The sequence below is a fragment of the Zootoca vivipara genome, chromosome 10 (genome assembly GCF_965207765.1).
Source record: "Zootoca vivipara chromosome 10, rZooViv2.hap1.1, whole genome shotgun sequence".
NCBI classification, from domain to species: domain Eukaryota; kingdom Metazoa; phylum Chordata; class Lepidosauria; order Squamata; family Lacertidae; genus Zootoca; species Zootoca vivipara.
This window is the reverse complement of record NC_142593.1, coordinates 35,386,685-35,412,225: the sequence shown is the minus strand read 5'-3', so window position 1 is coordinate 35,412,225 and position 25,541 is coordinate 35,386,685. Positions and strand designations below refer to the sequence as shown.

Below are 25,541 nucleotides of genomic sequence, written 5' to 3'. Positions count from 1 at the left end.
ATGTTCGTTATAAAAAAAATATGTAAAGGTGCAAAAGGTGCAATAAGAGAAAGGAGTTGAGGGTGGTAGTATCAAAACCAAGAAAAGAGCAACAAACATCAGCCAAATAGCTCTACTGCAGACTGAGCTTCATGCTGTTTATATTAGGAACTCTTCTTCCTACTAACATCGAATTCATCTTCTGGGTATTCTGTTGGTCAGCTGGCAAATCTCCATAGGAAAAAAACAAATTCCATGTTGCAAGTTCAATTCCACTTCTCTGAAATTGAACAAGTCAGATCTATGAACAAGCTGGAAATAAATTAAGAGGTTAATGCTGTCCCAACTAAACTCTAATCTGCTCTGTTCCTGTTTATAGGTTGTTCCCACTGGTTTCCACCGCCATCTTTATTTAATGAGTCAAAGGCTCTGTCTTCAGACCCTCCAACAAAGAAACTTTGGCTCTATGATATTGTTAATGACCCTGAGGAACGAAGTGACTTGTCAGAACAATATCCTGACATTGTGAGAAAGCTCCTTTTGCGTCTCCGGCACTATGACAATAACTCTGTTCCCGTGTTCTACCCAGAAAATGACCCTCGTTGTGACCCAGGAACGACGAAAGCCTGGGGGCCTTGGATGTAGGAAACTGCTCAGCAGCCTGAGAAAGGTATATCCAGGGTAGTCATAGAGCTGATTCCCACATTATATTTGTGTACGGTACATAAAAATGTGTGCATCCATGTGTACAGCAGGGCAAAGTGTACAAAAATGTTCCATGGGAATCAGCCCATAGACTCAGGGACACAGACACTTCTGACTCGTTTTTTACCTCTTCAGCTTTCACTTCAGTCCATTGGATCCAGTTTTTCTTACTCAAAAGCTGTTTGAAGGATCCAGTTTCACCATCGGTTGTGCTTGAAGTTCTATACAATCATAAATCTGCCATTTGGATGTTGGTGGGTTTTTTTTTTGCCGTCCATGACATGTCTCTGAAGCAGAGGGTAAAATGATGCCGCCTTCCCAAAGTTCCTGGCCAGCTGGGAAACATTATTTCAGTTGGAAAGCTCTGAGTCATGGGCGGAGGTGGGGGGGGGGGGACACGGCAGGGCCTTCTAAATTCTTTCGCATCTGAAGTCAGAGGCTTGATTTCATACTTGCCGGGAGCCAGCTTTTATCGGAGGCTCACAGAGTTGTAAAGAAAAGGAGAAAGAAGCCAATTGTAGAGTTCCTTTTCTCTCTCCCCACCTTTACATTGTGAGTCACTCTGACAGGAGCATCCCATAAACTCCATGAACAGAACCTCTTAGCAGCTACGCACCAAGGTCCTAGCGATAGCCAAACATGTCAGCTCTACATCCAAAATGTCTTATTTCCGCAATATGAATATTGTGATCCTTTACACAGTGGTGGGCAGGATGGTGGCGTGGAGATGTGTACCTGACCTCCTAGCAGGTGAGTTGCTGCTGCTTACCAGGAGGGAGAAGGGCAAGATATTGTGGAGGGTTGACTCTGCTGGCACATTTGCACTGCACCAATCTTGCGGCCACTGTTAACCTCCCGGTAAGCAGCAGCAGCGACCCAGGTGGCGCTGTGGTTAAACCACTGAGCCTAGGGCTTGCTGATCAGAAGGTCGGCGGTTCGAATCCCTGCGACGGGGTGAGCTCCCGTTGCTTGGTCCCAGCTCCTGCCAACCTAGCAGTTCGAAAGCACGTCAAAATGCAAGTAGATAAATAGCTACAGCGGGAAGGTAAACGGCGTTTCCATGTGCTGCTCTGGTTTGCCAGAAGCGACTTTGTCATGCTGGCCACATGACCTGGAAGCTATACGCCGGCTCCCTCGGCCAATAATGCGAGATGAGCGCGCAACCCCAGAGTCGGTCACGACTGGACCTAATGGTCAGGGGTCCCTTTACCTTTACCTAAGCAGCAGCAGCAGCTCACCTGCCAGGAGGTGAGGTAGCTGAGTCCACCCCACCATTCCATCTGCTACCGCCCTATATACATATTTACTCAGAACTTTCTGGCCTTTTTTTTTTTTACACCAAAGGCTCCTGATTAAACTTAGTAGTTATGGGATGAGAGGAAAGGTTCTCTTATGGCTCAGTAACCAAATAACAGAAAACTGGGAGCAATAATAAATGGACAATTCTCACAATGGAAGTGGGGTTCCCCAAAGATCTGTAATGATACCAGTGTTTTTAATATGTCTGTAAATGATGTGGAGGTAGGTGTGAGCAGAGAAGCAGCCAAGTTTGCTGATGACGCTGTATTGTTGAGGGTACTAAAACCAAAAAGGGACTGTGAAGAGTTTCGGTGAGAACTCCACAAAGTGGGTGGAAACATAATAGCGGTTTATAGAATTCTGCACAAGGTGGAAAAAGTAGATAGGGGAAAATGTATTGGGAGCATCTTAATCTGTGTCATGGGTTCTTTTTAAATAAAGGGATGGTCAGATGCCATCACAGGATGATGGTCAGTCTCAGTTGATCATTTTATTAGAGGGCTCTAATAAGTTTGAAAATGTCTAAATATAGTAATTCCCTTTAGACAATCTTCTTGCTTTCTGGGTTTCCCCCCCTCTTTTGATGATCTCATGCATTTTACATACTGAAACTTTTCATTTGCAACCAGTGGACCACAAAAAAATTATATTTGTCCAACTGTTTGTTCCTAGGCCCAATTCACAGTGCTTGCTCTGACATTACCAGAGCAAGGTAAAGTGAGGGGGAGAATGGGCTGAGGAGATTCCATGGTGGAGAAGCTACCACCTCCTAGGTTCTACCACTCAACTCTGGCCAGGATGGAAAGTGCTGTGGTGGCCCTTTTCTGTGTTATTCCCTCGCACCAAATATACTGTTCAGAAACTGGGTGTAAAGGGGAGGGGGACTTGATGCCATTTTTGCTTCAACGTATACTATTTAGGTTGACAAATTTTCCAACTTTACCAAGGACAATCCTCTATTGGATGAGCTCCAGTTTAAAGTTCAAAGATAAAAGTTTATAGATAAAAGAACCATAAAAAGCCCCCTTCAAGGCAGGGGCCTTGAAGTTGCTCATCAACAGCTTGCATTTGGACAGCAGGCTGCAGGTCACCTGCTCTGATTTAAAAAAATCTGTTAAAATTGTGGTAATTTTAAGGGTGCCACATGCAAATTATATGCAAATTTGTGTCTTCTTTTATTTTGGCAATGTGTAAGCAGTCACCCTGGAAGAGCTAAGCACTGGATTCATAAGAAACGAATCTGAATAAGAGGTGTTTTGTTTTGGTAAGTGCCAAATTGACGGTGCTAAACACATAAACATACACAGGATTTCAGTTCTATTAAATTGTATATCGCATATCTAGACACAACCTATAACGTTAAGTAAAAGATTTATTGCATTAGGTTTTCTAAGCTATGAATAAATTGTGAGATCACACGGAGGTGCTGGTCTTCATCTTCTCTCATCCTTCATCACTAAGGCTGTCATATCCCATGCATGCTTACTCAGCAGGTAGGTTCCACTGGAATTTACTCCTGTGTGATCACAGATCTTGACCTATGTGTATTACAGATGCACCAGGTTTGCTAATTATATTGGTTACCCCATAGATGAATTTATGTTTGGGGCAGGAATTGTGTTTGGGAACATTGGAAGGGCTGATACTAAACCTCTTGCTTGTGTTGTAAAAACTGGAACATCTGCTGCAATCATAAAAAAGATAACCTTCCCAGCTGCTACTTACCCTTCGTTCTGTCTGAGCTCTGTGATAAAAAGGCTGCTGTGTTTTGTCTGAAGAGCTATAGTTAAAGTAAGTACAGTCAAAGAGAAATTCTAGATTTAGATGTACAGAACATACTCTTCAGAAACCACAACAAGCTGTACTAGCAAAGCCACAGCTTACTATGGACAAACGCTGGCATCCGAGGCAATGAAGAAAATATAGGTTTGACTGCATAGTGCCTTTCATTCTTAAAATATCTGAGGGCTCTTTATAAAGTTATGAGCTATACTACAGTCTGCTGCACAATATACTAAATCGACATGTTGGAGCTGGGCACATATTTCATCTTTGGCATACATAGTTTTATTTTATGTCTTCAGCTTTAGCAAACAGCTCTGAGAATCAGCATAACTACAAGGACTTCTTTTTAAAACAGATAATATTCTATGGAAAACTTAAAGCTCTGCCAATCAAACTGAACATATAACCAGAATGGGTTAGTACTAGATGACTATGATTCTGTTATTTATACAGCACTTCAGGGAGGGTAGGAGGACTAAGAACATCACATAGATCTTTTTTTTAAAAAAAACACTCTTCAAAATTTATTAAAGAAAGCCTTCAGAATGTCAGCAAATTCCCTTTTCTTCAGTCTTCAACTGGTGGGTGCTTATTTCTTGAAGGAGTGCAAGACCCAGTTTATCAGCAGACATCGTAGATTGACACACACACACCCCTCTGGCTTGCCACCAAGGCCTATCTTACATAGCAGCAGTCAGTTATTTACTGTCCTTCCACTCTCCCCCTGTCTCTTGTGGTTAGAGGCTTCTAGTCTAGTTATCCCTGTTCCATTTGCACACGTTCCCCCATATCTTTTGTCCCAGTTCTCTCTCTCTGCTCAAACAAGCTCCCTTACTCTCACTCTCCTGTCTGCTTCCCCCACTCTTGACACACTGCTTGTGGTGTTCCAAACCATCCTACATCCCTTGGCTCTCAGCCTACGTAGTGATGGGACACTGAGGGGCTACAAAAGTCTTCACCCTGGTGTTTTGCTTCTGGCCCAGTCTTTGCCTGTTCCAGCTGAGCCATAAAGAGGGCATCGTGGCAGCCAGCCATGCTTGTCTGCTAACCCGCCCACCCGGGGGGCTGCAGCTCCTGGGCTCCCCTGCTGCCTTTCTATATTTCCCCACAATGGCTTCCTTAGATTTGACATTGTTAAGTCCTTGCCAACAAACAAGTATACAGTGGTACATCGGTTTACCAACTTAATCCGTTCCGGAAGTCCATTCTTAAACTGAAACCGTTCTTAAACCAAGGCGCGCTTTCCCTAATGAGGTCTCCTACCCTCGGTGCCCTTCCACCATTCAGATTCCGTTCTTAGACTGAGGTAAAGTTCGCAAACCAGGACACTACTTCCAGTTTTGCAGAGTTCATAAACCGAATCGTTCGTAAACAGGGCTGTTCTTAAACCAAGGTACCACTGTATTCTTCAAGGTACAAAACTGCACACTTAATCTGGTATAATACATATAATTCATCCTATTCCCCTAGGCTTGGTTTTTCAACTAAACTTTTAAATCCTGTCTACACTCACTTGTGAGTAAACCCTATGAAACTCGCTGGACGTACTAATTTTAGATAAATATGCATAGGATTGCCCTGCAAATATTTACAGGTTCACTATGTTCTGATTTCTCTTGCATTTATTTTACTTAGTTGTGATTTTTCCCCTTTGACAGGGTGGATATTTTGTGTGTAGGAATTGATTACTCAGTCCATATGGTTCCATTCCTTGTCAGTTTCAAATGTTCTCCTGCAATTATAGGGCGGTCTATAAATTCTAACAACAACAACTCTGTTTTATCCCAATTTTGCAGTTTTTTACAAGCATAGAACCCCCCAGAGATGTACCATTCCCTGTTTATCTGTTTGCTTTGTAACACAAAACCCCCAATAAAAACTAATTCTTAAAAAATAATGCATAGAACCCCCACAATTAAGTTGTATAAACATTCCATTGAAGTACACATTTTGTACATAATATTTCCCTAAAATACACATTTTTCTATGGCTTTCAATACATTTCCCTTATGAAACACACACAAGGAAGTTTGCAATCCGTTTCATAGTTGACCTGCATATAACGCTTGGACTGGTGAATCAGATTGATCCCCTTCAAAATGCAGACGGAACACATTTCTCTCTATTTGGGAGTCAACTGGTTAATTAAATAGATGATAGCTTTCTTTCATTTATTTTCACTGATACTTTCATCTTATTTATTATTGACTTTGGAACACATTTCAATACAATCCATGTTAAAAACAACTCCCACCAGCAAACGAACTGGCTCAAACTATCCCCTTGGGAGCCTGTCTTTAACCCTCACAACTTCAGACCTGAATGAGAAATTATATTTGACCTCCATCTCTCCCCATCCCACTTCAGTCTTGGCTGCCTTCAAAACAATCTTGTAAGGCATCATTTAATCCATTATTCTCAGAATGTGATTACTGGATTCCTCCAGCGACTTGACTCCAACTGTACTTGCAGCCACAGCTCCTATAGAAATGGTGTGTTTAGAATTGATGCAGTTTTTGACAAGGTACACATTATGCTTTTAAAGCACATCCCCACTCCAAAGATTCCTGGGGATTGTAGTTTGTTAAGGGTACTGGGAATTGTAGCTCTGATTAACTATTTCCCCCTTTGTAAAGATACACTGGATTTGCCTGTTACATTCCACCCCACAATGGGTGCAATCTCTTTTCTTTGTTCTTAAATTAATGTAAAACCATAACTATAAATCACCCACTGCTTTGGATAACATTTTTCATAGTAGATGGTTCAACCTTTGACAGTTTCTTTGAATATTCATTTGTTTTCTTGCTCTCAGTCATTTACTGTTTCCTAAATATTCTCGAAGCTACCAATACGAGTCTCACCAAACTGTGGGAGGCAGTGGAAGACAGGAGTGCCTGGCATGCTATGGTCCATGGGGTCACAAAGAGTCAGACACGATTAACGACTAAACAACAACAAAATATCCAGTTTCTCTGTATGCAAAAGAACAGTTACAGCCCCAATTAAGCCATAGGGCCAGAGTTACCTCCGCACCCAAACATCCTCCCCAGAATTCATATGAAGCTCCAGTGCACAAACTAATTTTCCCCAAGCACCATTTATTTCCTATAGTGTTCTTTGTTAATCAATGTGTTACAAATGTTTTCTGATCAATGCACGAATACTTAAATGTCCCTATCTAGCCTGCACTTCCCCCTAAGCAAGTGGCAACCCATTGGAGGAATCTATCAGAACTGCAGGAATGTCCAGTATCTCACTCAGATCAATAGCATCACTTTAACTGTTTTGACACCAGACATTATTTGTGTTACAGCTGCTTACTGCAGCCTGCGGATCAATCAGTCATACATAATTCAGCATTGCTGAGATCTTGATTGCTTCATTGCTTGAGGATGTTGTAATGACAAAGGAGACGATGCTCAAATGTGCGTGGGAGAAAAACAACTTTTAATTATTAATTCTGCAAAAAAAAAAGTTTAGATACGGATAGTAAACATTAGAGGAAGTTTTTTTGGTATGTGAGTACCATTCATTAAAATAAGCATGTGCCACCTGTCTCTTTCTGGTGAAAGACCCCAAAGCTACTCGACTGATTCATAATCACAAGGTGGTCAGCCCACAGGGTACTGCAGGAAACAAAGGGTCCATTTTACACTGTTAATAGAACTTTGAATTGGGAGGCCTTTCATGACTACTTAGGTCAGAGGTGGAGAATGTCTTTCAGTCCCAATGTCACATTCCCTTCTGAGCAACTGACATGCCAGTGGTAAAAGCAACAAATGTTAATTTTACGTCTGTACTGTAGGCTAATTTCTACATACTGTACACTTTTCTGTCCTCCATGCTGGCAAGCAATAATCATGCTCACGAGTTCAAGGACACATTCCAGCCAGACAAAAACACTTAGGGTATGATATGTATGGCTGGGAAAGAGTTCCAAGGGTTAGATGGGGGGGCTGCAGAGTAACATTCAGCCCTTGCACCTGAGGCTCCCAACCCCTGGTTTAAGTATTGTTATAGGTTTAGGTGCCAGAATTTGTAGGTGCAAGACACCCATGCTTCCTAGGTTTAGTAAATGTTAGGATTTAACCAATACTTGGAGTATTAAGAGAAGGTGCCAGGTGTTCGATTTAGCTGTATAGAAACACAGTGTATGTATGTGTGTGTGTGTGTGTGTGTGTGTGTGTGTATATATATATATATATATATATATATATATATATATATATGGGAATCACTTAGAGATAAGCCATTAAGAAATACAGTCATGACCCATCAAGATTGGCCACCAGAAAAGCAAAGGCTGTGGCAGCTACAAATGGGGGATAGTTAGAAAGACAGAAGACCAGTAGTTTTGGTTTTGAATTAGAGTTTGCCTGTTATAAGCGAACAGGTGAAAAATGGTTTGCAAGCTTAAGAGGAGGTGCCAGAGCACAAGGCGGGCTGTCTGTTTTAGGCTGCAGAGGCCGCAGTGGGGCAGATCTGGGCTCCCAGGATCAAGCCACGGTCATCGTTTCTGCAGCAGCAGCACCACCAACAGCAGGTGATGCATTCCTTAGAGGCAGAATCTGTTGCTGCTATGGATCCTGCTGCCTGAGGCAGCTCCCTCACCTCACCTTGCCTAATGGGTGGGGCAGTCGTGGCAGGTAGCAGGTTGCCAAAGCTATTAAAAGGTGACAAGATGCATACTTCACACACACTTCTAATATCTAACCACTGCCCACTTTAGCTGGTGGTCTAGTTCAGGCATCCCCAAAATTCGGCCCTCCAGATGTTTTGGTCTACAATTCCCATCTTCCCTGACCACTGGTCCTGCAAGTTAGGGATCATGGGAGTTGTAGGCCAAAACATCTGGAGGGCCGCAGTTTGGGGATGCCTGGTCTAGTTGCACACACTGAGAGATATGCAAATATATGTCAGGAAAACTTTTCTCTTGCTTTATAGCTGTATCTTCACTGCATATCAAAAGCACTATCCATGCAATTAATTGGGCCCCAACTGAACACTGTAATGTGGATATGTGTCTCCATTCTGATCAGCTGTGCATGAAGAGGCCTCATTCTGCATGAAAATATCTCTTGTGGGATTTGACCAGTATATGTAGGCTATATATACTGAGTTGATGGGACTGAGTTGATGACTATTATGGTGAACTGTTTAGGGGGAGTGTGTTCTATTTATATCAATAGGACATATTTCCAAGGAAACAGGTTTATACTTGCCTGGGGTAAAAATCAGTTTAACAAGCCTTTGGAATACTGCTTGGTAGAAATAAAGATTGGCATAGTCCACAACTGCAAATTGACCAGAATGGCTCATCCTACATGCCAAATGAACAGGAATGAAAAGCTCCCATTGAATGAATGAAAAGCTTAGGGTTTTGTGAATTGTCCCAAATTACATCATTGCCCATCTATGTGGATAAAAGTCTGTTGTTTGGAGACCAGAGGTTGCACACTAGCAGTTGTTACAGAGCCCATTTTCACAGTGTATAAACAGCTCAAAGCAGCTGTGTGGAAGTGTCAGCCTTTTGCAGCCTAAATGGCTGGCAAAGTCAATAACAGATTCTGCCTTAGAGCATTCAGGCTGTGTACACACAGACCTGTTAATAGCACAAAAATGTTGTTTTTCTCACTTCAGAATCCCTCATGCTTGTCCTCAACATTCTGCCTTCAATCTAGATGGATTATAGATCCTGCTGTCCACAAAGATGGGTGTAGTTACTTGATAATTTTGAAAACCTTGATTAGGTTACCCACACATTTTTCCTCCCTGCACATGCCCCAGGTGGACAATTATTGGTAGGCCTATATGCCCACCCACAATGTCATTGGGCAGATGTGGGCACACTGCTGGGACTGCTTAGATCTCTGTTTCCAAATGAACACACTGTGAGGTAATGCAGAACTAATCCACAATGCGCTTTTATTCTTTGAATGAAACCAGTTTCTCAAGAAGCGCTTTTCAGGGGCAAAAAATATACAATAGATCTAGATCGTGTATGGACTACCTAGAAAAAACATTTACTCAATCTTCATTGAGTCTATAATAAATTCTCGTGGGTATGCAGCCTTATTCTAAGCCACAATTTATTACATTACGGTGCAACATAGACAGTAGCAGGACATAGCAGCTGGAGTTTTCTGCTTGAACTTGAACTTTCTTTCTCCCTCCCCCAGATAAACTCCAAAAACACCTCTAGCGCTCATTTATAAGTGCTTTAATTCATTCTAGCATTTTACAATAAGTTCTCAGAGTCTTCAAAATAACTTCAGAAAATTTGTATTTTTCTTCAGAAAAAGTACTGGTTAACCTTAAATAGTTCTGTAATTTATTATTCTTATGTAAATACATTTACATTAACATTATTTGATGTATTACCTATTGCTACCTTGCTTTTTATGGCAATTCCATACTACAGTATATACATTTCTCTCTCTCTCTCTCCTGGTTTCTGAATCTCTTTCTTCTCTCTAATTGTTGTATGCAAGTTTATTTCTCAAATGGCTCTGGAAAGTTTTAAAGTTCTGTTCTTTAATCATCTTCACTAAATTATCTGGATGTGACTGACATCATCAAAACCACAACATAAAACATGTGTATTCCCTAATCACGATTTAGATAGTGGTGAAAATACAGAGCAGATCTTCCTCAAACCTTAACCGGCAGGCAGAATCAAGTGCGAACAGGTAGTCCTTCAAATATACCGGAAACAAACCACAATGGTGACAGCAACCACTTTGAATTGAACTCATAAACATACCAGGAGTCACTGCAGATTAAACAGCTGCGGAATCACATGCTTTGAACAATGGATCCCTGTCAATAACCTGGCAGTAGGATTCTGAACCAGCTGTAGTTTTCAGTCTTTAAAGATAGACCCACCTAGAGCATGTAGCAATAGTTCAATATAGATATAACCAAAAAATGTTGCTGCTGCATGTCCTTTTCTACATGTGTTGGGAAAATGCACATGTACACAACGTGTCAGGTCTTTAGCTGAGAGTCATGGTTCATGGTCCAATTACCCATTATAGAAAAAAAAAGTGGGAACTATCTAGGCAGGCTGTCATATTTTATACTCAGTTTATTTAACTATAAGTGCATTTTAGAACAAGATGATGAAGTACAGAAAGAGTCCTGCTCCTGGAAGTATTCTGTGAGTGGAACTCTTGAATGGCTTGCTCCATCTGTGAAAGGAGCAAAGAGTTAGCACCTAAGCCAAGATCTGGAGCTTAGCGAGTCCAGCCTTCTACTGTTTCTTTTCTTCCTTGTAAAGAAGAAGAGTAGAAGAGTTTGGATTTGATATCCCGCTTTATCACAACCCAAGGGAGTCTCAAAGCGGCTAACATTCTCCTTTCCATTCCTCCCCCACAACAAACACTCTGTGAGGTGAGTGGGGCTGAGAGACTTCAAAGAAGTGTGACTAGCCCAAGGTCACCCAGCAGCTGCATGTGGAGGAGCGGAGACTCGAACCCAGTTCGCCAGATTACGAGTCTACCACTCTTAACCACTACACCACACTGGCTCTCAAGTGAAAGATGCACGTAAAAACATTATTTTGTAGACAATTTTTATCTAGGTACCAGCAGGTTAACAACAACATCAAATATAAAATGTAATTTCTATGCACATGGAAGTCACTTCCATGCACCTGAATCATGTAGCTGCAGACAAAAGACAATTTGTGTCAATTATCAACTAAATTGCTATTATTTGTTCAATCTGTGGACAGAAATAATGTGTTATTTGCAGGAAGCATCTATAGGTTGGGGTCATATGGAGATGCTTCCTTGGCCTCCAGTTGAAATTAATAGCTTGGATGCTATACCACAAGTTTCTGGGGCCAATGGGCACTCTTGAAACTTTGAGAAACTGCCATGGGCACCAGCCACAAATGGCTGCTATGTGGCTGCGCATCCAGAATGCGCAGAAAGAGATAAAGCATCACAAAATGGTGCTGACTGACTTACCCCTGCATCAGTGCACTCAACAATGAAGAAATGAAGAAAAAGGCACCTACACCGGCTACCACAGAAAAGAGCCTTTGCAGTTCTCTGTGCAGAATGGAAGAGAGCATAAATTTCCAATCCCAGCTTTCCAATGAAATGTGGGCCTGTTTGAGTGGCTGTTCAGTGTAAGAGAGGCTAAGCCTGTGCCAGTGAATGAAAAAAATGTAGTTTCTCGTGCGTTGTAGATTTTTGAGGCAATATTTGCTGGTATCTTTCATGAGGGCGCCATAGAAAACATCTGAAGGCAGCCCTGTTTAGGGAAGTTTTTCATTTGTGACATTTTATTGTATTTTAATCTTTGCTGGAAGCCGCCCAGAGTGGCTGGGGAGACACAGCCGGATGGACGGGGTACAAATAATAAATTATTATTATTATTACTATTACTATTATTATAGGAGGTACTGACACGAATGCTATCGCCATAGGTGTTTAACCCTTATACAGTATGAGAACAACCAAATGCCAGTGAAAAAGAGGGGAAGGAGGAAAGAGAGGCCTAAATGCATTTGTCTGAATGTAGTTGTTCTAATTCTTAAAGAGAAGAACAATGTAACAGCACAAAATAATTGAACACACTTGTTTGGATTATGACATGAAATCAGCAGATATATTGTGGACACTTGAGTTATTACTATGGGGTATTTACAAACTCCTTGCTGTTTTATTTTGCATAATACTGCTAGAGCGGTTAGGAATTTAATTTCCTGCTTGCAGATCTTTTTCAACAAATTACATGTGGATTTTTCAATCTGACATAGTATTCACCCCCTTCAGACATGTTCCTCTGAGGGTATTCTGCTATATTCAGCTGTTGGGGGTGGAGGGTGGGGAAAGACATTATGTCAGAATCGGCCCTGAGACAGACCAGAATAAATTAGTTTCTATTTGAAACTTAATAATTCTCTGTAGATGAGTGGTGAAGTTAAATTTAATAATACTGGGAAGCATTTGGCAGTGTTACAGTGTATCCCATTGCAGCATCAATGTCTACAGCAGAAAAACTGAAGCTAGTCGCAGTAAAACGTTCAGCATGATATATTATCTGGTTGTTTACACTAACCTCATTTCCAAGGATTTCTTTTAACTCTTATTGGTCCAGTTGTGATGAATAACACAATGTACAATTATTTTGAAGCAGCGTAATAAAATGCATGGATCGAGCAACCATAGAATCATAGGATTGTAGAATTGGGAGGGACCATGAGGGTAAATTTAGTCTGACCCCCCTGCAATGCAGGACTCTTTTGCCCAATGTGGGGCTTGAACCCACAACCCCAAGATTAAAAGTCTCATGCTCTACCAATCCTGTGGCTGCAAATCTATCAGCTCCACCACCCCATCCTCATCTCAATGGTAGTTTCTCGGGTAACCCAGAGCCCCAAAGAAAGATATCATGAGGCTCCTTAAAATTGGTGACCCCTTAACTAGAAGCTCCACCACACTGTTATATCCCATAACTAAATGAACAGACATTGCACAGAGCATCCACTTGGCGGCTTCCTCTGTAAACACTGGTGTGCTGGCAAAATTCTCACTTCAAAAATTAAACTGTGCATGCACTGCCTTATTTTGCTAATACTGTACTTGCAGCCATAGATTTTAAAGGGACAGGGAAACCTTAATGACTTTTGAATGACCACTCAAAACTTCACCAAACCAATGAAAGATTGAGTTTCTAAATAAGTCCAAATAAACCACATCAATTTTCACCGAAATTGGAAAGAAATATATGATACTCCCTTTCAAAATTGAAGAAAAAGGTAAATGTGTCCATTTCCAGCACTTCTTCTGGTGGCTGTGGCACTGTTCCAGGCAATGCTTATTGTTTTAAACCACTTAGAATAGTTGTAAACTCCTTAGAATTTTGTGTTTGTGTGTTTTTTACAATCAAGCAGTATGTAAATTCTTACATATAGGAGCAGTTCTGGCACATTTGTAGGCCTCATTGGGTGGCTTATGTATGCCAAGTTTCAATTTATTCACTCAACAGGTGTCTTTTTTTAAATAACCCATAAAATACTGAGACTTAGGGCACAACAGCAAATCACCAACAGGATCATAACGCACAATGTACACACGTACACACGTACACACACACACACACACACACACACTGAACACAGTGCTGTGTTACTGTATATTTTTCCTCTTCCTCTGAGGCGCAATCTCATGTTTTGCTTGCTGTTTTCCTTTTCTTCTGAGACGGGCGAGGAGGGTGTCCAATAATTCCCTTTCTGTCCCAGGGACACGACTGCTACTGCTCAGCACTGCACTCGGTTTCCGTTTGGTGCTTTTGGCAGCGTCTTCGGCAGGGAGGCACCAAGCTAGTAGTACCATTAACGTCTCTCTCTCTCTCACACTCACACACATCAAGCAGGGAGAGCGAGCAAGAGCGCGCCAAAAAGTACCCGCAGTTGGGGTTGGCGGGAACTCCCTCGCCTCCCGCAGCAGCCTCTTCTCCTGCCCAGTGCTGGATTTCCCCCGAGGCCAGCTTCGCCACGACTCTTCCGTTGCTTCGTCGGCCTTGCTGCCCCCTCTCCTTCCCTCCCTCCCAACACGCTCGTACCGGTAATGAGCAGCAGAGACGGGGAGTTCCGCATCCCCCGCAGCACGCGGGCCTTTCTTCCTCCCGTCCGCCCCAGCCTTGCTCCATGCATGAACCCTTTATTGTGTCTGCCACGCTCACTCCGCCCCGCCCGCTGCTGGGAGCCGTGGGGCCTCCCTCCTATCAACACACACAGCCGCTGACCTCGTCCCCCGCCTCTTGGGACGCTCTGCCTTGGCTCGCAGCGCGGGGCAGCCGCGCTTCTGACCAAACCCTGCGCCTCGCCGCTCGGAGTCAGGAGCCTGGCGCAGCTGCACCTTCGCAGCTTAAGTCTCTCCTCGGATGGGCTGTTCCGATTTCACGTGGGAAGGCAAGAGTCTCTCTCCGCATTTCACACGTGTAGTCCCGCAGGGACCTCGATGCCTTACACCTGCCCTCATCCTGCCCCCTGATCTTTTTACACCACCTCAAGAAATCTCCCTTAGAAAGATACCTTCCCCATTACCTCACGCACTCCTGTCGTTTTCGTCTCTTTCTGTACAACACACACACACACACACACACACACATATGTACAGACAGCAGGCATGTGTATATTTTTCCCTTCAAAGATTTTCCATCCTCGTTTTCCTTTTTTTTTACAACGTTGTGACAGATGAAAGGAACACTTCCATGTCTCGGAGAGAAGGGAAGCTGCGCGTATCACCCCTCAGACTTCAGACTTGCGCCCACCCCACTCCCCACGAAGCCGAACATTTTACCTCAGGAATCTCGCTCCCTGACCCCACGACAAGGAGTCATGGGGCGCCCCCACCTCTATCCCCTCGGGTCTTCTTCGAGCTTCGCAATTCTTGCCGGCTCTCTTGCTACCGTATGCGCCAAAGTGTGTGAATGTGTGTATATGAATATAATATTACCATCCAACAGAGGAAAACTACCTTGACACTTATTCCCCGTGTGCTCCTCCTTTTTGTCCCTCGACCCCGATAACCCCCTCCTCGTACGTTGACTTGGGTCCCGCACCCCGCCCCTCTCTCCCTCCTTTCCCCTTCGGTGAGGGACAGTTCTCGTCTCGCAATCGCTGGCGGCTTCTCCTCAGGCGCCCCAATCGCTCTCCAACACTCTCCCTTCCTCCTCCGCCGGCCTCGTCCCCCCCTTTTAATCCATCGGCTTTGGGAGGAGAGAGAAGAGGAAGGCAGACGTTGGTGGGGGGACGGCCGTGTCGAGTGGGCTGGTCCAGGGCAGGACCGAGCGAGGAGGCAGCCTCGCTCCACACCGCTCCTTCTTCCCTCCCGCGGGAAGCTGCCGAGCAGGCGAGGTCCCTCCGCTCCTCCTGCACTGGTCGCGCTGAGGCCTGCCTGCGGAGTGGAGGGAGGGGGACGCCCGCGCTGAGGTGGCCGGAGAGAGGCTGAGGTGGCGGAGACGCCGAGCAAGCGCGCGCTCACGACCGCTTCCTGCCGGGCACCGGGGATTTACCAGCCGGGGGAAACCCGCGAGGCGGCTGCGGCGAAGTTGCACCCTTGGACGTCGGGTAAGTCCGAGGGGAAGACCGTGAGGGGATTTCCTTTCCATTCATTGGATTTGCGCGGGGAGAGAGGCCGGCTGGCCAGGGAGGCGCTGGGAATGGTGGCGGCTTTTGCGGAGCAAACTTCCCTCCATGTGCTTATCAACTTTGGATGTGAGGAAAATAAAGGGGCCGAGTGGGTCACGACGATCGTGTCTCGCCAGTGTGTGTGTGGGGGGAGGAAGCTCCGCTCTTCCTACGTGCCTGAAAACTGAGTGTGGAAAAGTGTTCGCGCGCGCCTTGCTGGCCAGTGGCTCAGGCGAGAACGACCCTCTGCTCTTTTACGAAACAAAAGTGGGGGAGCCCGTTCCAGTGATTTCGGTGGGTTTTGCTTTAAAGTAAGTACGCTTCGGCTGGCAGTCTTGAAACTTCCAGCTTGTTCGTCCCAAATCCCAGCAGCCTTCCGGGTTATTTCGGTGACTGACCGTGTGGGTGTGGGAGGAAAAAAGGCAGTGAGGATCTGCTGGAGCGTCCTGGAAACAGCTGCAGAGAAAAGATGGGATCCCACAAACAGGTTTAGCAGCGGGCGATCAAAGGTTTCTGTCCTACCACGAGGGGAACGTGCGCGTCTAAACACACACAGACACACAGCGCCAAATCCACTTTAGCCTCTAGCGCTGGAGCTGGTAAGATCACTCCTGGGTGAGAAGAACCCAGAGAGCAGAAAACTTTGCAGATGCTAGCTAGATCTACGGCGTTGTAGCTGAACTGCGGAGCCTGGAGCAAACCTCGAGACTGCGCCCTGACTACACTGGAACACTCCGGGTTTGTTGCTGCTGCTGCCGAAGCCCTTTTGCCTCCCATCTGTCTCCGTAGCCGACCAAGCAGGCAGATAAATCTGCCAGTCGTTTTATTGCTCTGCCGCCTGCTGTGGCTTTCCAATGTGGAAAATGAAAGCCAGAGTGAATGCATTGTTCGTTCCAGAGACCCTTAATGGTTGGGTCGCTGGGAGGGAGCCGTTAGCTTTTCTCACATGCACCCCTTGTTGGGAGTGAAGCGCTTTCTGCAATACTGATCACCCTGTGTGTGTGCGAGAGAACTCTTGCATTCTCTTCGGCTCTATCTCTCATCATAACGGGAGGGGGGATTTTTACAAGGAGCTGTGCTTCTCCAAACTGCTTTTATTGTTCCTGTTGCATTTTTATGGGAACTGTTAGGATGGCGACGTGCAAAACAAACACAGGTCAGATGGTGGTTCCACTAATTTAGCTTGCTTGCATGAAGGTATGGAGCCTCTTGAATTACATTATTAACATTTGGATTAGTTGCTTCCCACCAATCTCCTGTTTTCTGTTTTGTGGTATAGGTTTTACTAGTGTAAGGAAAGTGCAATAACTATTTGCATAGCAGCACAATAAACTGTAATTGATTCAGGAAGTGTGTTGGCTTAGAAACCTGGTTTTAGGAAAGCAGTGTACAGTAGTACGCAAGACAAATTAGAGAACTGCAAAATGAGCAATACTTTTATCTGTTCCATCTTCTGCAGTTTTACTTTTCTTTTGAATTCTGAGTCAGTGCATGCTTACTCAAAAGTAAACCCTGTCAAATTAAGTGGACTGAACTGCAATCCAATGCCATATGAAGGATGCAGTCTAATGCACACTAAGTAAACAATGCAATGCACCCAAGTGCATTGGGTTGCAGGCTCAAGTGTGGGTTTGATTGCAATCCAAGGCCATTTACAGGTAGGTAGCCATGTTGGTCTGACACTGTCAAAATAATAATAAATCCTTCCAGTAGCACCTTAGAGACCAACTAAGTTTGTCATAGGTATGCAGTCCTTCACCTGCTCATTGGCTTTCATTCAGCTTTTGTGTACCAAAGCAACATGCATTGAATGGAGTAGACCTGGTTTATTGGGGATTTTATTAAAGTTGTACAGTGGGCTGTTATTATTTGGAGTTAAAAACAAACAAACAAACATGAAATCTAATCACGTCAAGAAATGTAGTGATGAACAACGCTTATTAGCAACTTTTTATTGCTTATTATTACTGTGGCTGTTTCTGTTTTGTAGACTTTTTAAACAGGCTAGTAGTGTTGGGAAGGAAAAGGGAAGAATAAATAACATTGTTGCACAGAGAAATTTTAGGAAGAGCTGTTTGACATAGCATACATTTTATTCCCCAGTGGAGGAAATTGGACTAATATCAAGTAAAACATTGGCATTAATGTGTTCTCTTACAAGCATCAACATTGATCTAATGTCATAGCTCTTATACCTACTTAGGAAAGTTGCCAGGGAGTTGGCAACTTTTCAAGATGCTTTTCAACTAATGTTTGTGTTACTCGCTGATTGGGTCAGGAGGAGGCGTAAGCAAATTTACTCCATATCTTGTATGTGTGTGCAGAATGGACTGTAAACACTACTATTATGTGTTTGCACATCTGCACCAAGGGTAGCCACCGTAGTGTTCTCCAGATGTTGCTAGACTACAGCTCCTATCACCCCTGACCATGTTGGCTGTGGCTGATGAGCATTGTAGTCAGGGCCAGCCCACCCATGAGTCAAGGTGAGGCAACTGCCTCAGGTGGCAGGATCTACCAGGGCAACAGTTCCCGGTACAAACACTCTCCCCCACCCCCTTGTTCCTGACATAGATCTTTCCTCATCCCTTCTTCCTTGACACCATTTTGCTGTCCGCCTCAGGTGTCAGAATGTCTTCGGCTGACCCTGGTTGTAGTCCATCAACATCTGGAGGGCGCCATGTTTGCTACCTCTCATTTACATGCACATACTAGTGGGGAAATCCCCTTTTACAAACATTGAAGCTGTCTTCTGGACTGAAGAATTCCACAGGTTGAATACATGTAAAGGAGGACAGAGCTCCAGTACAGCATATGTCCATAAGAGGGGATTTGGTAGGTGTAACTTGTTTTGCAGAGATGTTAAAAGTTTGATGAAATTCCTTTGCTATAATGAAGACACAGGTTTTGTTCTGGTCCCCTTATGGCTATGACTTGCTCCTGTGATTAAAAAAAGGGACAATAGACAAGCCATCCTGCTTTTTGCCTTACTTTCATTTTGGAATGGAACTCTGTGGCTTGTAGCAGACTATGGAAAGTAGTAGCATTCTTGGCTGCTATTTCTACCTGCTTTCAATTTGCATGAAAAAACACCTGATCCTCACAAGGCACACATGCTTTGAGCTACTCTTCTGCTAGCACCTTGTGAGTTTGCACAGTAAGGCATAGCTGAAAGAATTGTGTATACTCCACAGATTTAAAATCTTGTGCACTGATGCCAAGGTATTCACCTACCTACCTACCTACCTAATGTGTCCTTTTAAATGATAAGCATTGGGGAAATGTACACATTTTTCTTATTTTGAATAATTCCCCAGCATTTGCTATTTTGCACAGTTTGTTTTGATTTTGCTCAATGTGGGTAGGCAATGTACCACTCTAAAGTGATATTCACAACAACTGTTTAAGTCACACAGCGGCGGAGGATGCCGTTCGGGCGTCTGGGGTGGCAAACCCCGGGGCGGGGTGATCCGCCCATAGGGGCGGGGCAAGAGCGGGGCACACCCCGGGGCCTCGAGAGTCTGCCTGCCTCATCCCACTCAGCCGCCCTACAGGTGGAGGGGAGGCAGCGGGTTGACCATTTGGACAGCGCAGAGCCTCCACACACCCAAACCACTGCGTTTCTCCAGGAGAGATGAGTGGCTCGGGTGCACTGCAGGCCCCACAGTGAGCATAGCTGCCAAGTTTTCCCTTTTCTCGCGAGGAAGCCTATTCAGCATAATGGAATTTCCCTTAAAAAAAGGGATAACTTGGCAGCTATGACAGTGAGTGCCGCCCATCATTTTGTCACCCCCCTCAGTGGTGACACCCGGGGTGGTCTGCATCCCCTGCATCCCCTTCCTCCGCCCCTGAAGTCACCCTCTCTGGTTTCTGAGATTTCAATAGGCATTTGCCTACACACTTTTCATTCATGTTTTTATAGTGGTACAAGTTAAAGTAGGGATAACCTTTTTCATTTTCATTTTCTTCCATTTTCTTAGGAGTAATATTGGTGGTGGGGCTTCAAACTTGTAGGGAACAGGGATAGATGTTGCTTCAGGCAACAGCATGCCTTGGGCCTTGGATGGGACCTCAGTCAAAAGTGGATGGGGGATTCCCTATTCTGCACTAGTAAGCAGTGCTATTTTTCTAGAAAAAGAGATGCTGGAGCCCACCATGAACGCCTCCCTTGTTCTCATATAATGGTACAGTGGTACCTCAGGTTAAGAACTTATTTCATTCTGGAGGTCCGTTCTTAACCTGAAACTGTTCTTAAACTGAGGTACCACTTTAGCTAATGGGGCCTCCCGCTGCCGCCGCACGATTTCTGTTCTCATCCTGAAGCAAAGTTCTTAACCCGAGGTACTATTTCTGGGTTAGCAGAGTCTGTAACCTGAAGCGTCTGTAACCCGAGGTACCACTGTAATAGTGCCCACCTGACCTGAGAGGTGCCAGAACTGAGTTTGGGTGAGTTCTGGCTGAAAAAAAGCCCTGCTAGTAAGGAACTGTGACATACACACATCCATGAGGATTATGAACCAACTTGATGCAATGACCCAAGTCACAATTAAGGCATTCGTTTCCCCTGCATATTTCATGTCTGCCTGCCTTCAAGGTGTTATGTCAAAATGTTCACTAGGCACTAAAATGCTTCAAGAGCAAAATACAGTAGCTTCCCATGAGGATATAATCTTTGTTTGGTAGGAAGTGCCATGATTTCTGGTAATCCTTTGTCACTGTTGGAGATAAATCCAGAAAAACAGGAAAACATTTTCAAAGTTCAGTTGAAGGACGACTGTGTGTAGCATTACAAACATTATTAACATTCATAGCATTATTAATATTCATTTATATGTGAAATTCCAGCTACAACACTGGAGGCAATGTGTATATAGTGGAAGATGTATATTTATTGAACACTCCTTTCATATTTACTCATTGTGTCTTTTCATTTCACAGCGCAAAATGTCCCAGGAATGAATTAAAGGTGTAAGTTACACCTTTAACATTGATGGGCCTCAAATAAGTATAGTTCATTTTAACTTAAATTTTGACTTTCAACAGCAATTATATTGTAACATCTTCACAAAAATGGCCCATTCAGAAGTTTACTGCAGTTTATCCCAATTTTTCATTGTGGCCATAATTAGGACAGGTATAGTGAAAACCTTTTCCTAGCCTGAAATGTAGCTGAAATGGTTACTTTGCATGTTGATCTGATGAATATGCCTTAATGTACGGTAATCATAGCCATGCATTCTGTAAATTAACAGAACTGATTTCATTCAGCTTTAAGTAGACAGCTGTGGGTGACCCATTGCTTAACAAGCGTGCCACTTCTTGCAGTATCACTGAATGCATGTGGATTTTCCTTTTGTTTAATTCATTAAGGGGTATGCTAGCTAGCATATAAGACTTGGTTTGTCATACCGATCTAAAAACAAAACAAGAGGCTTTTGGAAAAGCAAGCGGGGGAAACAGCCTCTCAGTTTTATGGGGAAGTGAATTGTAAAACACATGCTTTTATGATCTGTGTCTTCCTCCAGTTGCATATGGCCAGAAGGTGGAGATAAGTGTGAGATATTATTGACTCTGTATTTACTTCCTTTTATCCTTTTTGGGTCTCTTGAAGTGTGTACTACTTTATTCTTGTGCCAAATTCTCATTACTTTCTTGACACAGTTACACAAAATAGAGTGTTTGTGATGAATGGCTGCCTGGTGCTTGCTTTATTGAGACTCATAGGCATCCTCATAGTCAAAGGATTCTAGAACATTTTGAACATAACAGATGCAGAAACCACTGACAGGGACTGACATTCACATCCAGGTCCTAGGACGTAGTTTGAAGGCACATGGAACCACTACCTTGCTGAAGTTAAGCAGCTTGGAGTGCAGTCATTGCTTGAATGGGTGACAGTTGGAGAAACACACATACACTACCTTGCTTCCATGATGGAAGAAAGGCGGGGTGTAAATGTAAATAAACAAAGACAGGGGGAGAGGAATGTCTGCAAACATGAGGCCCAAAAAAGGACATGGAGTTTGTATCAAGGTAGTGGATAAATTAGAAAGAAATTCATCCGTTGAAGACACCTATGTGAAGATTTGGTGGAAACCAAGACAGGACTCAGGAATAAAAGAAATATGGCATGCAAATAAATATGGAGGCCATAAAAGCCAGAACTTGAAAAGTCACAATAAAAAAGTGATACAATAGCAATGTACTTTCCTATGCACTGTTGCACAGATAAGGCAACCATCTAATGTACATAAGAAGTGGAGTCCGTCAAGAGTTAATGTTCTTGGTGGCTAATAAAACCTGGTGGCAAGAAACTGAATCACATTTGTTTCTAGAAGACATGAAAGTTCTCCATGTAGCTGTAAGTAGACTTTAGGAACTAATTGGCAGGGGTTGGACTGGATGCCCCTTCTGGTCTCTTCCAACTCTATGATTCTATGAATTTACTGGCAAATTGGGAGCTTGCATCTGCACCATTGTATCCCTTGGGAACCAAGTTTTTCAAGCCCTTGAAAATGAAGAAACTCATGCATCTGCATGGATACGGTCTAAGTCAGATCCACATAAGTCCTGTTGGTAGCATTTAGTGAGAAATTCTGAACCCAGCCTGGGCAATTAGTGCCAGGATAGCATACGTGCCACATTGCAGCGCCTGAACATATTACAGTGTTCTTCTACCCTGGTTCTTTGCTCCCCAATTATAGAACAAAATTACTAGCCCAAACCAAGACTGGAGCATAAATAGAAACCTTGGGATATGGCTAGCAAGAGCTCTGTGGAAGTTACACAGGCAATCTGCCAGCCTGACTGAAAGCATTTTTAGACACTATAACAGTTATATCATTGTTGAAAGAAGATCCATGACATCTGGATCCACTTCTAGAGCTTTGATCTACATGTTTGGCTCTTGGAAAAAGCTATGTGATGTACTTCCCCATGTTTCATTTTCATGGCACTTAAGATTGTTTCTATGCAGAAAACAGATCTAAGCAGCTCCAAGGCTATGGAACAATGTAAGAGGAAGCATGGGATGCAGCCACCAGGGAACTGTTGCAGTTGTACAGCCAATGTTCAGAATGACCAATTTTAGGACCAACCATAGTCTTCATATATAACTGAGAAAATGCAGTTCCTTCAAGATAGGTCCAATGACCAAAATTTTGTTATAGCCCAGAATGAGTTCATTACAAGCAGCGGCTCTGTGACCACGAAAGACGGTGTTTGTTACTTCATACTCTGAGATCCTGTTCTCCAGAGGCCTTAGGTATTACAACACCCTACGGAACCTGTGCCAAATATCTAAAGGATCTACTACTCCCTTCCCATTGAAGGGCCTTTATGCTTGCAAGATTAAATGTTCCCTTCTGCAATGACCAAAGGTAGATTCTCACATACCCCATGTCAAGCCTGTCTGTGTGCCTGCAACCAAGAAGTACATGTTTCAATGGACCACATTCTCTTAGATTGCTCTCTACACAGTAGACCTCACCAACTGATGCTGAGCAAAATGTTGAACCTATAACTCTGAGAAGAAGCCAAATGAGGTTTCTCTGGGCAGATTAGGACAAAGATATCACTGCTTTAGTAGCTTCCATTTTAGCCACAATTTTACCCGAAAAGGTTCCCATCCTTTCAGGGAACTGAGAGGGTGAAGCAGAATATCTAAGTGCTCACAATCACAGTGTGACTTTATAATCCTTGACAGCTTCACTCTTGTCCTTTTAACTATCCCAGTGACCTGAAATGTTTTATACTGTTGTGCCAATAAAGGTATTTGATTTGATTTGATTTGATTTAACAAGTTATACCTGGCCAGAAAACAGTGGTCTTCTAGTTGCTCCATTGTGAAAATGAATCCATCATTGTTACAACTCCTTTGGAGTTATCCAGAGAATAATCTAGTCTGGTTAGCTGGGAACAGTTTAGGCTAGATGGAATTAATTTCAGCCTGAGAATGTGGATGAGGTGTTTGGTGAGGTTCAAGCCAAAGTGGAATAATTAGAACAAAATAAAAAAAATCCTTCCAGTAGCACCTTAGAGACCAACTAAGTTTGTTATTGGTATGAGCTTTCATGTGCATGCACACTTCTTCAGATACCACGAAAGCTCATACCAATGACAAACTTAGTTGGTCTCTAAGGTGCTACTGGAAGGATTTTTTTTATTTTGTTTTGACTGCATCAGACCAACACAGCTACCTACCTGTAACTGGAATAATTAGGTAAGTCCAAAATGTGACCAATGCCTCTTTAAGAGAGAAAATGGTTCAGGTCGTTCTGAACGAGGCAGTGGTGAGCCCAATCCTGAAGAAACTCTCACTTGACTCTGTAGAATGCAACAACCGTTACCTAGTTGCAAATACACCTTTTGGGATAAATACCTTGAGAATTGATTGTCTGGACCCATTTCAGTCTGGCTCCAGGCTAGGGTTTGACACTAAAACAATATTGGATGCATTGATTGCTTACATTTTTTAATGAAGAGAGGCAAGAGACTCAGATTATTTTGATACTATTGATTGTCATGCTCTGTGGGTTATTGAGAATAGGAGGCACATTGTTATGGTGGTTCTGCTCGTATTGGAGGGCTGGGTCAAGCACTTTTACAGGTGTTGTGCATCATAGGTTTAATTATGTTTCATAAAACTGCAATACAGATTCACCATGTGGAATGATCTAGAAACCTTCTGTTACTGAAAAAGTGAATTCTTCTATAATTTCTTCAGAAGAGAATTCTGAGAGCTTTTGTGAGTTCCATACTTGGAACAAGTGCTAACTTCCTGTTGATCGATGCAAGTTGATGCAATACATTGTGCTGAAGAAATGCCTTTTCTTTTTGTATATCTAACTTGCAGAAATTGCAAGTTAGAAGAGCTAGTGATTTACTCAGAGATATACACATATTTTCAGATTTACTGAGCCAAAAGCCTTCAATTTGTTTTCTTTGTAGTTTTAAGCTGTTAGTCAATGTCAGCTGAAAATTACAATGTTTTCTTTTCAGAAATCCCAAAGACAGCTAAATTAGATCATGAAAATAGTATTGTGTTGAGCCATGATCATTGTCACCCTGATCTGATTGCATCTTTGATTTTCTCTCTTACTGAAGGCTTACTACTTACCTAAAATGATCCCCTTCTTACTATTATTTATTCTGTTTTTCATGAAGAGCATAGCTGAGTTTCAAGGGGGAAGTATAGAAGGTTGTAAAGCTTTTTTTAACCATTGTTGAGCAAGCCATGGTCAGTCTTGGTTTGCTTGCCCCATGCCCCACACTTACTCTTCCAGGCAAGGGAGACAATGGAATGCTGTTGCATATTATTTGCATGCACATTCTTCTTTCTAGAGCAGGGGTGGAGGACTGCATTTGTCTGGTGAGTCAGAAAAAAACTCTCACCCACCTCACCAAAGACAACAGTTGACTGGTGGGCAGGTGTATCACCCAAAGTCATTTGATGCCTGGTGAATCTGGGCCTGCTGGAAAGAGGCAGGGCTTACATTTAATGCTGACTAGACATTTGTGAATGCAAGCCCCGCTATAAAACAATAAATTTCTTTTGGAATGTTTAAAAAGGGCAGAGATTGGCTGGATATACCTAGTATAAGACCATACATTTGCCATGTTC

The 25,541-nt window shown here is 43.3% G+C and overlaps 2 protein-coding genes across 4 annotated transcripts in view; both read left to right on the top strand.

The window, feature by feature from the left end:
* ARSB (arylsulfatase B) overlaps positions 1–2,453 on the top strand; it is a 66,112-nt gene extending 63,659 nt beyond the window's left edge. The window contains exon 8 of the mRNA XM_035099802.3: positions 359–2,453. Within this exon, the coding sequence (XP_034955693.1) occupies positions 359–624 (266 nt within the window). The 3' untranslated portion in view covers positions 625–2,453. The remainder of the gene's footprint in view (positions 1–358) is intronic.
* Positions 2,454–15,445: 12,992 nt separating this feature from the next.
* LHFPL2 (LHFPL tetraspan subfamily member 2) overlaps positions 15,446–25,541 on the top strand; it is a 101,910-nt gene continuing 91,814 nt past the window's right edge. For all 3 annotated transcript variants that reach the window (XR_015945999.1, XM_035099593.3, XM_035099592.3), the window contains exon 1: positions 15,446–15,859. The gene's annotated coding sequence lies outside the window, so the exon portion shown is untranslated. The remainder of the gene's footprint in view (positions 15,860–25,541) is intronic.